We start from the raw sequence: 17,712 nt of genomic DNA, 5'->3' as shown, positions 1-17,712 counted from the left end.
TCTCCCAAATTCTCATGTTTCATGCTCATGGACTCATGTCACTCATCACTCATGGTATGTCTAGTTATTGTCATCATCTAAGAATAAAGTTCCAATGAGATTGCCCTTGTCCCTCACTCCCTCAACATTCACCAACCAAATTCATCACAAATTAATAAGGTTAATTTTGTAATTTCTCAAACAATATGTCCCAAAAAAACCCAAAATCAATTTGTATTCTGTCCTCCACGGCTCCATACCCTTTTTCAACCAGCACATGTCCACGTCAGAAAATCATCCCATATTATTAATAATATTCACAAATCAATCACAACCCTTGATTTCCTCCCTCCTCTCTCCAAATCCAACGGTTCTAAAACATCCACGATCCTCTTCTTCATACCTTTGATTACTTAAATGTGTGTATGGCTATATAACCTCCACGATCCTTCATTATCCACCGTTGATCAAGAACAACCTCATCAACGGATTAGATTCACTCTCTTCTCCTTCTTCCCAAATGTTATTACTCTTTTGAGTAAACTCTGGAAATATCCCGCCTTTTCTCTCCCCAAAAAATACAGAGAAGTCAAGAAAGAAGAAGGAAAATCAGAGGAAAACAAAAACACTTTTATTTTATTATTAATTTAATTTAATTACATCATTTTATTATAATTAATATTAGAATTATTAATAAATTTGTATTATTAAAAAGGTTGGAAAATATGCAAGAACAGGCTACAACAAGTGCTACTTCTGCTGCTGCTAATTCTTTGCCTTCTAGTAGTGAGAGATCTTCTGGTTCTGCCCTTCAACTTGATCATAAAGAAGGTTAGTTTTACTAATTCTTTTTAATTTCAATTTCAATTTTAAGTTTTAGTTTTTGTTTGCATTAGAATGTAATTTTTTTAATATATTTAAATGCCCATTTGATTTATTTGGTGAAATTCAAGATTATTATATTTGGGAATTTCAAAAAATTTGAGATTTTGGGTAGAGGGGAATTAACTACCCAATTGATTTTGGTTGATGAAATTTGATGTGAATTTGAATAAGTTATATTTTATTCAATTGAGAAACTTAAAATAGATGTGATTAATACCAGTTGTTTTAGGTGTGAATTTTGTTTTTGTTTTTTTTTTTTAATTATTTTTTTTATTATTTTTTTTTTTTTTTGTGTGGAAGAACAGTAAAGGGTAATGGTGTAGACGGTATTGGATCACATGTCTTGTTAGTTTATTGCTACATGTTTGATTGAATTCTTTGTTTGAATGGTCCAAGGTGGAAAATTTTTAGATAAAGCTGTGAATTTTCTTATTAATTTAGTGTGGAATTGAAGAAATTTATGGTTTTAACACATGTGATTTCGTTGATTTTTATTGATACTTGAAATTGGAACATAATCAAATAAAATATAAAATGAGTGAGTATTAAGAATTTTGAAGTTTATTAAGCAGAAAATTGAAGAAGTTTTGGGAACTTCTCAATTGGATTGATTATTATTTCCTGGGCAAAGGCTATATTATATTGGGAATTGGAGCTTTTTTTGTGATAAAAAATAATAAATTTAGGAGTTCCAAATTTTCACTGTTTTGGACTTTGGTGATTGTTTTGATGTAAGGTATGGAGAGTGATGATGAAATCCGGAGAGTACCAGAGATGGGAGGTGAACCAGGAGTAAATTCGGCTTCCGGCCGCGACACCAATTCTGCGGCCGGTCCAGACCGGGTTCAAGCATCAGGACAGAGCCAAAGAAAGAGGGGTAGAAGCCCTGCTGACAAAGAAAGCAAACGTTTGAAGAGGTAAAACTAAAGTTGCAATTTTTACATACTTAAATTGTTTTCCAATTTGGTAAAAGTATGGCATTTTGGAAATTTCAGTGGTAAAAATATGAGGTTGATTGATATTTTATTGTTGAGGATTAGGGGGTTAAAAGTGGTGATTTATTTGATATGGGCAGGTTGTTGAGGAATAGAGTTTCAGCTCAGCAAGCAAGAGAAAGAAAGAAGGCATATTTGAGTGATTTAGAAACAAGGGTTAAAGATTTGGAGAACAAAAACTCTGAGTTGGAAGAGAGATTGTCGACTTTGCAAAATGAGAATCAGATGCTTAGACATGTAAGTTCGATTACTTGCAATACATGTTTTTTTTGCTAATATCATGTCTAAACTTATTGTTACACCATGTTACTTTTTAATCGCCTTTTGCTGTTATAAGACTTGTCGTGTTTAATATCAATGTAGTATTAATTGCTAGAGCTAAATTATGATGCAACATTATTGCCTTTATCGGTCACTTACGTAATGTGTGTAAATGATACCTTTTCAACTTGTGTTTCGAAATAGGGTGAGTCACTATCACAATCCGAAAGTTGCATATTTGCAGTTATTGTCATCTAACAGAATATGTCAGCATCATCTCATTACCCCCCTCAAAGAATATATGTGATATTGATGTTATATGGTTACACACCTATGCCATATATCTTTATTACTAGGTATAGTTTTGGCATTCAGCGTCAGGTTGAGCATGGTAAGGACCGGTAACTTGCATTGGGCCGTGGAGTGGAACCTAACCTGTCTTGGAGACTAGATGATACTCATTAATTTATAATAGAATAAAATAAATCGGGATATCTCAAAACACCCTTGCAAGTTACATATGTCAAGGATATATGAAATGGTCCATTGAGCTGAATGCTCCTGTAGGGATGATAAATTAAGACAAGAGGCCCTTTTTTTAATATTTAGGGATGTCATTCCTGATATGTGATCTTCATTTTTATGGGACCCACTGCCACTATCTCCTTCATCATCTATTTTAGCTTTGGCTGCCATAATTGTATAGATATATGCTGCCATTATTGTATAGATACATCACATGGATTCAATGAAATAACATGTTGGGTTGGCTGGTGCAATTTGCTTTCTTTGTTCTGCTTGTGGTGGGACCGTGGGGGTGGAGGGATGGTCTTTGGCTATCCTTTGCACTTTGGCAGTGTGTGATCATGAACCAGGATAATGTAATGATCATGAACCAGGATTTAGTAGCTTTCCACGTCCATATGCTAATGTAAATGATCGTGGACCAGGATAATGTAAATGATCTTGAACCAGGATTTACTTGGTAGCTGTCCATGTCTATATGCTAATATGCGCATTTTAACTTGTACAATTTAGCAACTAATTTAAGTTAGTGACCTACAAAGGCAAGTATGAGCTATAATGGGAGGTTTGTGTACATTAGGGACTATTGTATTTGACTTGTTCTGTCTAAAATCAACTTATTGATCTGATTCATCTGTATAAAATCAACTTATCTGTTTACATTTTGCCTGAAGTAAGTCAAAATAATTTGAAGATAGCAAGGCCCTAGCTGTGCCTATTTGGCATTTGATACAATTCTTCCCTATTATGGTACTACTGTGATTTCAGTTATTCTCACCTCAATAGTAAAGCTTTGCATGTGTAAACTATATTTGTAAATCACCCAAACACTGATGCTGTTAACTGTTATTGAGGACTGTGTAAGAGATTAATGTCATTTCACTCATTTGCAAGATTACATTGAATATATGAGATCTATACGGCCTTGATATAACTGTATATAGTTTATTAATGATGAAGATTATGAATAGTGAGAATATGAGCCATTTAACCGTTCTTTTGTCATCTTAAAAGTTTAAAACCATTATTTGAACTTAGCAGCAAGGAAGCTCCAGTTAAGTGGCAAAAATATAATTATATTAACTCACTTGGGGCCTGTTTTAATGAAAAGCTGTTGATTTATTTACACTTTTGCCATCTGATAAGTTATAGACTTGTATTTTCTCCTTAGTAGCATTTGAGCTCTTCCTACAAGGCTACAATTCCTCGTGATTAAGTTTATGTTATCTGAATTTGCTGGCCATTATTACATATATTTATATAGCTATAAAGAGCAACTGTGATAAAATTTCTCGCATTTTTCGAGGGTTTATTATATACAGGTATTAAAAAAAAAAAAAAATACAGCGACATGTTATCCAGTGTTTTTTGGGGTAAAGACAAAAGAGAACAATCAGATCATCTTTATCCTGTTTTTTGGATGTAAAGCCAGTTAATATGACTGTCTATGTTTGTTTCATATCAGTATCAGATGGATAAAACTTCTTTCACATGGAGATTTTCTTATGCTTTTGTGGTTATCAAATGCAGATACTGAAGAACACAACAGCAGGCCGTAGAGGAGGTGGTTCTAATGGTGATGCATCCCTGTGACATTACGAAACAATACAACCTTTTCATGAAAGCTACCCTTGTGCAGGGATTCAGATTTCAGACAGCGTTTTAGCACATACAACAAATGAAGATACTGAATTAGGCTATGTTTGGCACACACAAAAGCTAGCTTGTTGGAGTATTTGTTTACAGACATCGGTCATGACTCATGAGTAGCTTTTGCAAAGCTTGGGGCTACTTGAAAGATAATGTGAATGGCCGTCTTTGGAATTAGGAGGCTTATTAACTTTCTTTGGTGTATGCCAAACAATGCCTTGAATATTAGATGTGATTACAAATATAAACACCAACCGTTTTGTACATAGGCCTGGGATGCTCTTGGTAGCAAGGATACACTAGCTCCCAGAACACGAAGGCTTAAAGGGCAGGATCCGAAAAGATGTTCAATTTCTAATCTTATAGATGATTGCAGTTCCATTGTTCCGAAGGCATGTCTTTTACTGAAAATTAATCATGGTATGGAGATTCTCCTTTGAGATATAAATATTACTGTATGTGACATCAGTAGTTTATAACAGTGTGAAGAAGTATCAACAAGAAGCTTCGAAATTTGTTAGTGTAAACCCAAGGCTTGACCTTGTTAATGTATTTTACAAAGCTGTAATGGAGAAGAAAGAAGCATTTAGGATAATAATACATGCATGGTCATATGTGGTTGGTTGATTTTATTTAATTTTAATATTATTTAACAACTAAATTTAAGAATGAGATTTTTCTACTACGTATATGAAGTTACCAATGATATTAACTATAAGCGTACAACATGCAACATTTGGTCTTTCCTATATTGCTATAAAGTGACTATTAGCTTTGAAATTTTCGACTAACTCATGTGTCAATTAGTGTAAGTAATGCGTAATTTATGCTGTTTAAAACAGAGTTATTTTAAGAATTCTACTTTAAGAGTCGGGTATAGAAAACAAGTTTTAAGATAAACTCATGTTTCAATTAGTTGGAAATAGATCCACTAATTGATATGAAGTAAAAATAAACGGACACACTCCTCCAATAGCACTAGTATTCTGTATTCATGCCCAAAAAAAAAAAAAAAAAAAAAAAAGGTAGCACTAGTAATATACAGTATATTGTTCGAGAAAAGATTGTTTTAGGTTGCTTTAGGGTTCCACGTGTTCCTAGTAGCTGACATTTTCAAAAAGATGTTGCGAGGGTGTGGTAGATTTTATTGAAACAAAAAAGATAATATTTGTCATAGATGTAGGATATATTTCATATATTTTGTATAATTATCAGGTTATCAAACACAAGTCTTGTAACCCTATATTTTATGATTAACATTCACTTCAATTTGAAGAGTTTTTCCGAAATCTACATATACCTTAGCATGTTTCAAAACAAGAGTTTTCACGAAATTTAACATATACCTCCACATATAAACTCTTATCACGATGAAGTTGTGCTACTTAGAGAATCTACTCCCATTGAAACAAAGCAGACCTTTTACAGACAAAAATGGGGGTATGTATGAAACTGCTCATCTACTTTGCTTTTATCTGTAATTTCTTGGTATATATTTAAGCAATAATATAAATACTTGTACTGTAAATTCTTTTTCAGAAATTGTGAGAGTAATGACCGAAAATTCGCCAGCACATTGCATTCTGAAGATTAATCCATTCTCTATGTTTCAAGATGTGAATGGAGCAGAATTTAGCGTTGGGGGTTAACATGGTATGTAAATCTCAAATTTGAATGCAATTGTTGTACATGTATGATTTTATCATTAACTGAATACTTCTAGGCCTGATTGTGGTGGTGTTGACTGTCGATATTTGCTCAGGGTGCTGTCTGTTAGTCTTTCTAAAGAGAACAAGAAAGAAAAAGGAGAAGATCACCTCTCAGTTTATGTGATATTGGTTGATAAACTCGCACCTGGTAGCTTTGTCGATGTGGTGCTTCGATTTTCGTTTATGATCACCTAAGGGATGCCTATCTCTCTGTCTTAGGTTTGGACTCCTTCTCTTCTAAAGTTCTAAACTATAGATTCATATTATGTGTTTTGTTTCTTCTAGTATTATGTGTTTGGTCTACCCTTAGTTTCATTACTTTTTTTTCCAACCAACCATCGATAATTTAACTAACTAAGCTAGTTGATCATCAATTCCATTCGAGCTTAATAAGCTGTGATGTTAATTTTGATGTAGATGTAAGAGAGAAGCGATACCATGCTTTGAAAGATAAATGGGGAGTTCCTAAATTTCTTCCCATTTCCACATTCAAAAAAAAGGATTATGGATTTTTGGTTGATGATTGTTGTGTATTTGGTGCCGAGATTCTTGTCATAAACAACCAGCAGGTTAAGATATCTGCTATGTCTATTTTGGGAGAAAATTGTGACAAAAGCTATACCTGGAGAATTGAGAGCTTCCAATCACTGAGTGATCGATTATGTTCTCCAGAAATTTGTTTTAATGGCTGGTCATGGTATGTATTCATTGTTACTTTGTCGTTATATTGTTCACTAATTTGTGAGAAAAGACCTTATATGTTCAAAGTGGTGAAAAGGGTCCTTATTAAATCACTTATGTTGTGAGGAAAGATCTTAATATCGGAAAATGGTTGACTTCACTTTTTCGATGTTGACCATTATGTGAAATGCAGGTGATGTTTAAAAGGTACTTTTTTTTCTTTTTTTTTCATTCAAAGATTTTGAAGAAAGAGAAACATGGGGATAAAAAGAGGGAGAAAGTGAAAAAGTGGGAAAAAAATAATGAATGGGCCTTTTTAAAACATAACGTGCCACGTGTGTGACGGTCAACACCGGATAAGTAAAGTCAACAACCATATTCCAACCATATTCCAACGTTAAGGTCCCTTCTCACAACAAAACTGACTTATAAGGACTTTTTTCACCTCTTTGAACATATAAGGTCCTTATCAGCGACAAAAAAGTGAACACTTAAGTACCTTTCTAACAAATTTTGAACGTAGAAAATTTCACAAGCGTACTCTTTGATTTGCCATATTTGTACTGTATATTTCCAGGAAATTGGATTTACGTCCAAAAGGGGACTCGTATGTGAAGGGAGAATACGTCTCATTGTTTCTGCATCTAGGAAATAGCTCTAAACTAACTCATGGTAACAAACTGTATGTTGAATATATTCTTCGCGTAGAAAATCAACGCCAAGGACAAGACCGCCAAGAACAAGACCGCCAAGAACTCGGTATGATAATTTTTACTGGCTGCTCTACCTCAGGGCATAATATCTAATTCATACATATATAATTTATGAGTTTCTTTTGTATTGCAGTTCATCAATGGTTTTCTGCAAGTATGAAAAACTGGGGGTTCAGTAGCTTTCTTTCTCTCAAAGTTCTAAATGATCCTCTGAAGGGCTACTTAGCAGACGATACTATAGTTATTCAACTTCATATTCAAAAGATGATTTTGCTGAGAGATGTCGAGTCTGATGTCAACTAGGAATAAGGAGAGCGTTAAAGATGTCTAACAAGAAACAATTCCGCGATTTCCTTGTTCTTAATACCATGTCAAATGATTCATTAGTGCAATTTGCAAAGCAACTGATGCGCCTTGATGATGTAATGGTAGCATTTCCAATTTATACTACTATGTGTATGCCTTTCAACATTTTTCTTATTTTTTTTTATATATCTTATGTTATAGTCAAATACAGTTAAATTACAATGTTGGTATGTGATTTTTGAAAATCATATTGAAGCTCATTTTCTAACCGATATGATAAAGGCATGTGTTGGAACGAAGTATCAACAAACTTTGATATTTGATAGTGTAAATGTCAATGCTAAATAACCAAAGATTTGTCCTTGTTAATGTATCTTATAAAGCTTTAATGGAGAAGAATGAAGAATTTAGGATATTAGACTTGATAATACATGCATGGTCATATGAAGCGAGCATCGTGAAGAACTATTTTCCAAACAATGAAAATCGGGCTTCAGAACTAACGGAACCTAAATATGATATTTGTTTCAAACAACAATCTAATATATATATATATATATATATATATATATATATATATATATATATATAAAGGGGAGTTTTTTTCCGAGTTTTTAGAGAGACACGTAGGATTTAATTTTCTTAGTGCGCAAGGTAGGATTATAAATTTTAATAGAAGCCAATTAAATAAGAGATTATTAAAATATTTTAAAATTAAATAATTCAAATGTCACGTAAGCAAAATTGATAAATGAGATTTTTAAATTTAAGTTAATTAAATATAGAATATTATCTTTTGATATTAGGAATTTTATCTAAATATATAACCAATTTTAGCACATAAATTAAAAAAAAAAAATTATTTTAAAAAATTCAAACAAACCGTGCATTGCACGGACTTCATCTAGTGTAAAAATATGAAGGACACACTAGTATACTTCGTTGGAGAAAAAGTTGTTTGATTAGGTCACATTTGGGTTCTACGTGTTCTTATTAAATTCTTGTATAACCTTTTTCCGATAAGACTACAGGGTGTGATAGATATTAAAAAAAAGATAACATTTGTCATACACTTATGATATATTATTTTTATACTCTGCATATATCTTAAATCTATAAGAGTTTTCACGAAATCTAACATATAATATATACCTCCGTATACAAATTCTTATCTCGTCGAAGTTGTGTTACTATTATTATAAATTCATACTTTCGAAATTGTTGTGTTGTACTGCAACTAACAAAGATGGAAGAGAATAAAGTCAATTAACCTCCTTTGAAGCGAAGCAGACCTCTGAAACTGCTCATCTACTCTGCTTTTATCTGTATTTTGCTCTTTTATCTCGGGTATAAATATCATATGAATACTTGTTCCGTAAAGTCTTCTGCAGAAGTTGTGAGAGTAACAACAGATAAACCACCTGCACATTGCATTCTGAAAATCAATTCATTCTCTGAACTTCAAGATGTGATTGGATTTGGTTCAAACAAAGATCATCACTTTAAATCAACCGAATTTAGCGTTGGGGGTTATACATGGTACGTTTATCTCATTGTACATGTATGATTTTATCATTAACTGAATACTTCTAGCTAGGCCTGATTATCGTGGTGTCGACTGTCGATTTTTGCCTCAGGGTGCTGTCTGTAAGTCGTTCTGAAGGGAATCAGCAAGAAAAAGAAGAAGATTACCTCTCAGTTTATGTGACATTGGTCGATAAACTCGCACCTGGTAGCTTTGTAGATGCGGTGCTTCGTTTTTACCTTTATGATCAGCTAAGGGATACCCATCTGTCTGTCTTAGGTTTGGACTTTTTTTAGTTCCTATAATGTATTCTATTGCTTCCATTTCATATTTAATTATTTGCGACTATTAGACATTCTTCACTCACACTTTATGTCAATTTGTCGCAAATAATATAAAACGAAGATAGTAATTCTTTGGCAAAATTGTTATAAACCATCTTTTTTGTCCAACTTTTTTGAAAAAACCACCTTTTATGTTTTTTTATTTACTAAACCATCTTTTAAGTACCGAAATTCTTGATGGTACCACCCCTATTTCAAATTTTGACAAAAAATTTAACTGAGACGTCAAAGGGGTTGACAACTTGTGCCTTTCGCTCCTAAATCATGTATTTTTTCACCCCAAAAACATTTGACCCTTCCCACTATATAAATGCTTGACTAAATTTAAGTACTTAAAATGTGGTTTAGTAAATAAAAAAGCATAAAAGTTGGTTTTTTTCAAAAAAATTGGACAAAAAAGGTGGTTTATACTAATTTTACCTAATTTTTTAAAAACATTAATCACAATTGTTAAATCTTTGAAAGCAAGGTGTTTAGGTACCCTTTATTATCATCACACTATTGTTAAATTAAGTACGTAGTTATATTTTAGTGCTTAATAAGTTGCAATGTCAATATTGATGTAGATGTAAGAGAGAGGCGATTCCATGCTCTGAAAGATAGATGGGGAGTCCATAAATTTATTCCAACTTCCACATTCAATGATCCGGATAATGGATATTTGGTCGATGATCTATGTGTATTCGGTGCCGAGGTTCTTGTTATAAACAACCAACTCAAGATATCTTCTATGTCGATTGTTGAAGAAAATGATATCAGAAGATATACCTGGAGTATAGAGAATTTCTCGACTTTGAATGTTGGATTGTATTCTCCTGTATTTCGCTTTGATGAATGGTCATGGTATGTAGTTATTTAAGGGTCTGTTCACTTTAACTTATTTTTCAGTTCAATTCAGTTTTTAATTTCCTTCTCTTATAAAATATTTAGTTTAGTTCAGTAAATGAGAACAGACCCTAAGTCTTAATTTAAATAAGAAGTGGAAAATTTCACTCAATTGTGACTAAAAATGCTTATTACTTTCTCTGATTTGTAATATTTCAGGAAATTGAACTTATTTCCTAGAGGAGAGGCTGAAGATGGTAAATACCTCTCATTATTTCTGCAGCTAGACAATAGTTCTGGGCTAACTCAAGGTAACAAACTGTATGTTGAATTTATTCTTTACTTGAAGAATCAACGCCAAGGAAAAGACGACTGTAAACTCGGTAAGATAACTTTTAAGTTTTAACACGTAACATCTTATTTCTAGTTAAAAAAAATTAGCTAGTGTCCTCTGGAATTTATGCAAGTTTTAACACGTAACATCTTAAATCTTCTATGTCAAATTTTTTTTTTTATAATGTGAATTTCCCTTTGAGATCATGAATATAATGTGACATCATCAATAGTCTGCCACAATCTGAAGTATCAAATAACCTAATAAAGCTGTAATGAAGAAGAATGAGACAGGGTCATATGTGATTTACCAGTGATAACAAAGTATTTTCGCGTTAATTACTTATGTCATACTCAAATATCATTGGTAAAATCACATTGACACATTGAGTATTTACTTATACAGTATAAATTACGAGTAAGTAATTAACACATGGTGGTCATTTGGTGTACCCAACTCTAAAGACTAACTACATTAAACATGCAACATTTGGTTACGAGTATTTCCTTTAATTTAACGTTAGTTTTGAAATTTGTATGAATCATTTGTTTGTTACAAACTTAACTGTTAATTAGTACTCCCTCCATCCCCGAAAGAACGACCCATTTGGGTTGATTTCGCGGGTATTAAGAAACTTATTTGCAAGTACAAATGTATGGGAAAACACAAGTCAGCAATAATTTGCAATTAATATCTAGAGAGAAAAAGTCCTAGATGTAAGTTTTTATCTTTATCCTATGCCTAATAAACATGATGTAATAATGCACTAATGCATGTGATGCTTTATTAGCCAATAAGATTAAAGTATTGTTTTAAAACAACCAATATAGTTAAAATACACAAGATTGCCAAGCTGGCACTTTTAAAAGGAAGGAAAATGAATAGATGTTGGGAAAAACAAATGGGGCATTTTTTTTTGGACTAAAATTAGGCCAAATGGGTCGTTCTTTCAGGGACGGAGGGAGTAGTTTTTAGTCGTATGAAGCATTAGTTTCGAAATTTGTTACAAACTCAAGTGTTTATTAGTGTTTACTGTTTAGTCATATGAAATCTCCGCGATTTCTTCTTGAATACCAGAGCTATTCCTAAGTAATTTGATGGGAATGATTGTACTAGGGAGAAGTTCAAGGCCCGTTCAAAAAAAAAAAAAAAAAGGGAGAAGTTCTAGACTAGAAGAAGAAGAGTCGGGTATAGCAAACAAGTTTAAGAAAATATAAAGTTACAAGTTGGAAATTGATCCACTCATTAATCTCCATTCATTTCAAACAACAAAGTAAAAAATGAAGGGATACATTGAATCATAGCTCTATTCTGTACATATATATATACATATACACCTACCTAGTGCATATGCATAATATTGTTCCAACCGTTATTTCATAGTTTGAATTTGAGCTACTATTATAATTACACACTTTCGAATTTGTTGGGTCGTACTGTAACCAAGATGGAAGAGAGGCTCTTCCCTTTGAAGCGCAGCAGACCTCTAACAGACGAAAATGGGGGTACGATACTGCTCTTACACTTTGTATTCATATCCTATATATAAAGTCATATAGGTACTTGTTTAGTGCATTAGTGACGACTGTCAAATGACGTACACTTTGTATTTTCTATTGCAGAAGTTGTGAGACTAATGACAGAAAAGCCGCCAGCACATTGCATTCTCAAAATTGATTCATTCTCGGTGTTTCAAGATGTGAGTGAATATAGTGTTAAAAAAGATCAAATTAAATCAACGGAATTTAGCGTTGGAGGCTATAAATGGTGAGTGGTATATTTCAATATATAATGAGTTTATTGTACCTGTGTAATTTTATCACTAACTGAACACTTTTAGGTCTGCTAGAGTCATCTCTAAGCATGTTCAGGATTAATGTTATGTATTTTTTTTTTTTTTTTTTTATTATGATTGTGTCAACTTTCGATATTTGCCTCAGGGTGCTGTCGGTATGTCCCAAAGGGAACAAGCAAGCAGAAGAAGATAACCACCTCTCAGTTTATGTGACATTGGTTGATACACTTAACCCTGGTAGCTTTGTCGATGTGGTGCTTCGTTTTTTCCTTTATGATCACCTCAGGGATGCCTATCTTTCTGTCTTAGGTTTGGACTCTTTTTCTTCTGAGTTAAAAATTCATTTTATGTGTTCTATTTGAGTATTTCTTCTAGCTTTGAAATTCCTAGAAAAAAAAATCCCTTATTTTCACTACACTTAAAAAGTTTTAATTGCTTTTTTGCCATTATGTTAGCTTATTGTGTAGCATTTTTTTTTTTTTTTTAATGATGTAGATGTAAGAGAGAAGCGATTTCATGCTTTGAAAAGATACGTGGGGAGTCCCTAAATTTCTTCCGATTTCCACATTCAATGACGCGGATTATGGATATTTAGTTGATGATTGCTGTGTATTTGGGGCCGAGGTTTTTGTTATAAACAATCAAGTCAAGATATCTACTCTGTCAATTTTGGAAGAGAAATGTGACAGAAGCTATACCTGGAGAATTGAGAATTTCTCGACTTTGAATGATGAATTGTATTCTCCTGTATTTTGCTTTAATGGATGGTCATGGTATGTACTTATTATGTCTTCATTTTAAACAGCCTTGTGTTTAAGAATGCAATGTACAAGTGTGGTTGTTTTCGATCATTCCAAATACTAATTCTGTATGTTGAATATTCGTTTTACTTGAAGAATCAACGCGAAGGAGAAGACCACCAAAAAGATGGTAAGATAACTTTTACTGGCTGCTCTACCTTAGATGACATAACATCTAATTTCTTGTTAAACATTGTAGCTAGTAGTGTCCTCTGGATGGAATTCATAATTTAGCTTCCTTTTTATTGCAGGGCGTAACTGGTTTTCTGCAAGTGAGAACTGTTGGGGCCACCCAAACTTTCTTTCTCTAAGTGAACTACATGATTCTTCGAATAGCTTCTTAGTAGATGACACTATTATCGTTGAAGGTTTTATTGGGAAGATGTTTATGCTGAAAGACATGGGAGTCTGTCAAGCAGGAGTAAGAAGCGTTGTGGATATAGTAGTGCAATGTGCAAAGTAACTGATGCTTCTCTAGCTATGTTAACATTTTGAATGTTCCAAGCATATCATGTACAACATTCACTCATTCCATGGAATTTAATGTAGTCTTTAAAAGTTTCGAATCCCTAATAGCAGTCTACTCGTACTATGAAACAGTTTCAACATTTTTCCCTTTTTTTTTTAAATTATCATTGGCAAATAGAGAATTAAATTACAATGCTAGTATGTCAATTTTGAAATTCATATTGACAGACTAATAAAGCAGTACAAGTATATAAAGCAGAAAAATAAAGCAGTACAAGTATATAAGTTGATAAATGATACTATTAAAAAGGGAAATTCCCTGTTTCTCACGGTGAGAAACGAAATTTGTTTCTCATGGGGGTATTTTCGTGAATAAATCAACAACTTTTTCAATATTGTGGGCTCCACAGTTGAATAAAGTTGAAAAAGTGTTGATTTATTCACAAAAATGCCACCATGAGAAACGAATTCGTTCTCACTGTGAGAAACTGGGACATCCTCTATTAAAAATGATGCTCTTGGTAGCGAGGATACACTAGCACCTAGAAATACCAAGGCTTGCAACTTGGGAAATGATCTACATATTAATAACTCTTCATTTCAAATAACAAAGCATAAATTAAACTACACACTCCTCTAAATAAAATCACAGGCTCACAGCACACTATTATATATACCATGTGCATATATATATTCAACCATACATGTACATTGCACCTTGCATAAATTCTTAGCTTGAAGCTGAGCCGTTTTTATAATATTTTCGTCGCGTCATGTCGATGGAAGATAAACTCCTCGCTCTGAAACGCAGCAAACTTCTTATGGATGAAGATGGGGGTATGACACTGCTCTCATACTTTGTATTCAGTATAATACTATGTTTTACTCCATTTTTAACTCTCAAACGTTCTTTTGCAGAAGTTACGTTGGGAGATCAATGTCAGAAAAAGCGCCAGCACATTGCATTTTAAAAATTGATTCAATCTCAGATCTTCAAGATGCGTATGTGTCTAGATTAAACAAAGATTGTCTTGAATCAACAGAATTTAGCGTGGGAGGTTTTACATGGTGAGTGATACATCTCAATCTAATGCAATTGTTGTCCTCTGTAATTTTTTTAAGATAATGTTTGAATGTTTTTAGTTATGGTTGTGTGAATGTTCGTTTGCCTCAGGATGTTGTCTGTGTGTCCCAAAGGGAACGAGCCAGAACATGGAGATGAACATCTCTCAGTTTATGTGACATTGGTTGATAAACTCGAGCCTGGTAGCTTTGTTGATGTGGTGCTTCGCTTTTTCGTTTATGATCACCTAAGGGATGCCTATCTCTGTGTCTTAGGTTTGGACTCCTTCATTTTATGTATTTTAATTAGTTTAGACATTAATCCCTTTCTTCTTATGTAAGCCAATTCAATGCATATATTTGGAGTCTTGGAAAACATCTTAGAAATCAAGGAGTCTACCCCTTAGTACTTGTATCTTAGTGCGCTGCTTAATAAGTTGCATTGTTAACTTGATGTAGATGTAAGAGAGAGGCGATTCCATGCTTTGAAAGATACATGGGGAGTCCCTAAATTTCTTCCCATTTCCACTTTCAATGAGGTGGATTATTGATTTCTGGTCGATGATTGCTGTGTGTTTGGTGCTGAGGTTCTTGTCGTAAACAACCAAGTCAAGATATCTACTATATCGGTTGTGGAAGAGAAATTTGTGAGAAGCTATACATGGAGAGTTGAGAGGTTCTCATCATTGAGTCATCGGTTAAGTTCTCCAGAATTTTGTTTTAATGGATGGTCCTGGTATGTAAATATCTTATTTTAAAAAACCTTATGAATAAGAATGCAATGTAAAAGTAGGGTTGTTTTCAATCAATTAATAACTTGGATGAATTATAATGATAGAAAACATTCATTCTAAGACTTATACTAGTTTTAAAGAAAATCACTTACCTTATATTAGTACTTGATACTTATTTTCTATTAGTGTGATTAAAATTGCATAGTTTCTCACCTTTGTACTATTTATATCCAGGAAATTGGATTTATATCCAAGAGGGAAGTCTAATGTGAAGGAAAAACAACTCTCATTATGTCTGCGCCTACTCTGGTCTAACTCATGGTAACAAACTGTACGCTAGATATATTCTTTACTTAAAGAATCAACACGAATTGAGGTTGCTTGAAGACTTGAGGTTGTGCTGCTAACATAATTTTATACTTCAGAATTTGTTGTGTCGTACTGTAACTAAGATGGAAGAGAAACTCCTCCCTTTAAAGCGCGGCAGACCTCTAACAGATGTTAATGGGGGTATATTACTATAATGCTCATCTAGTACTTCAGAATTGTTTTTCTATTTTTTTTTTTTTTCCATACTTGTGTATTTTTCCTTACATCAGTTTTTACTGTTTCTGGGAAATTGAATTTATATGCAAGAGGAGTCAAAAAGGAGAAGGGGAAAAGCCTCTCATTGTTCTGCACCAAGACACTCAGCTAACTGATGGTAACAAAATGTATGTTGAATATATTCTTTGCTTGAAGAATCAACGCCAAGGAAAAGACCACCAAAAACATAGTAAGATCAATTTACGAGTTTTCTGTTAAACTTTTAGCTAAGTGTCCTCTGAATTACATAATTTATTAGTTTCCTTGTATTTACAGCTTGTAAATGGCTCACTGCAAGTCTAAAATCTTGGGGCTACCCAGCCTTTTTCTCTCTTGAAAGTCTGCATGATTCTTCAATTGGCTACTTAATAGGCGACACTATAATCATTGAAGTTTGTATTAAGAATATGTTTATGCTGAAAGACATGGAGTCTGTCTCTCAAGAAAGAGTATTTATATTCCGCAAAAAGTAGCTATAGGAACTCACATACAATTCACCCCCTTCTTGTAGTGTTCGTCTCAACTAACATATAACTTTAAATTGTTGTTTCAAATTCAGAAATTCTTAGTAGTCTACATGTGCTATGTAGTAGTTTTAACATATTTCATATTTTGTACGGTGAAATTACAATGTTGGTATGTGATCTTTAAAATTTATATCTTGTAAGAGGTGAGACTGATCATTGAGCATTGCGATTTGTAATTATAAACCTTTATTTTTATGTTTATAACATAGGAATGTCTTTTAATATATTAGTATAAATTGATAGTATGTAGTCATGCGTAATACCAGCAGGGCCGTTTCCTAAGTAATTTCCAAGTACTCCGTAGGTTTAAAGGAAATAATTAAATAAACGTGTCCACTAGCTTAGGGAGAAGTGTTCAAGGATTAGGAGATGAAGAGTAAGTTTACAGGAAACATGCTTGAAGAGAAACTATAAAGTTTTATTCGTTTAAGACTTATGAGGAGCTTTATTTTGCGAAGTTGGGGCTATTTGAAGATAATGTGATGGACTGATGGCCCCTTTTGGAATTAGGAAGCTTAGCTTTCTTTTGTGATGCCAAAGAGTACCTTGAATTGAATATTAGATGCAAGTGAATTGATACATAAACACCAATCATGTTGTACATAGGCCTGGGATGCTCTTGGTTGCGAGGACACACTAGCACCCAGACACACAAAGGCCTAATTAAGGGGCAGGATCCGAAAAGATGTTCATCAATTTCTAACCCGATATGATAAGGGCAGTTTCATTGTTTTCTGAAGTAGAAATCGGAAAGATGCAAATAATACGATTATGACTATCATGGAAAATGTTTTATATCCAACAAGGGAGTCTAATGTGAAGGGAAAACACCCTCTCATTTTATTAGCAAGTACTGCAACTAGACAATTCAATAGCTCTGGTCTAACTCTTGGTAACAAACTGTACGCTAGATATATTCTTTACTTAATGAATCAACTCGAAGGAGAAGACCACCAAAAACACGGTAAGATAACTTTTACTGCGGGCTGGTTTAAAATGTTGGTTAGTA

The 17,712-nt window shown here is 33.3% G+C and overlaps 3 protein-coding genes across 3 annotated transcripts; all 3 read left to right on the top strand.

Moving 5' to 3' along the window:
* Window positions 1-527: 527 nt before the first annotated feature.
* Window positions 528-4,799, top strand: LOC145584740 (transcription factor HY5-like). The gene is made up of 4 exons (XM_081641539.1): window positions 528-810; window positions 1,601-1,781; window positions 1,940-2,096; window positions 4,176-4,799. The coding sequence occupies exons 1-4, from the start codon at window positions 705-707 to the stop codon at window positions 4,236-4,238; spliced, it is 507 nt and encodes a 168-aa protein (XP_081497665.1). The 5' UTR covers window positions 528-704; the 3' UTR covers window positions 4,239-4,799.
* A 930-nt stretch (window positions 4,800-5,729) lies between these two features.
* LOC145583780 (uncharacterized) lies at window positions 5,730-6,882 on the top strand. The gene is made up of 5 exons (XM_081640755.1): window positions 5,730-5,735; window positions 5,835-5,839; window positions 6,019-6,152; window positions 6,422-6,701; window positions 6,879-6,882. The coding sequence occupies exons 1-5, from the start codon at window positions 5,730-5,732 to the stop codon at window positions 6,880-6,882; spliced, it is 429 nt and encodes a 142-aa protein (XP_081496881.1).
* A 2,182-nt stretch (window positions 6,883-9,064) lies between these two features.
* LOC145583779 (uncharacterized) lies at window positions 9,065-16,649 on the top strand. Its single transcript, XM_081640754.1, has 15 exons — window positions 9,065-9,243; window positions 9,342-9,436; window positions 10,140-10,416; window positions 10,618-10,719; window positions 12,116-12,237; window positions 12,355-12,499; window positions 12,673-12,836; window positions 13,579-13,786; window positions 14,714-14,863; window positions 14,970-15,133; window positions 15,317-15,396; window positions 15,445-15,593; window positions 15,826-15,912; window positions 16,191-16,366; window positions 16,453-16,649. The coding sequence occupies exons 1-15, from the start codon at window positions 9,065-9,067 to the stop codon at window positions 16,647-16,649; spliced, it is 2,295 nt and encodes a 764-aa protein (XP_081496880.1).
* The last annotated feature ends 1,063 nt before the right edge of the window (window positions 16,650-17,712 follow it).

The sequence above is a fragment of the Chenopodium album genome, chromosome 16, assembly GCF_948465745.1.
Source record: "Chenopodium album chromosome 16, dcCheAlbu1.1, whole genome shotgun sequence".
NCBI lineage: Eukaryota > Viridiplantae > Streptophyta > Magnoliopsida > Caryophyllales > Amaranthaceae > Chenopodium > Chenopodium album.
The sequence above is the reverse complement of the archived record's forward strand: the minus strand, read 5'-3'. Positions and strand labels throughout refer to the sequence as shown.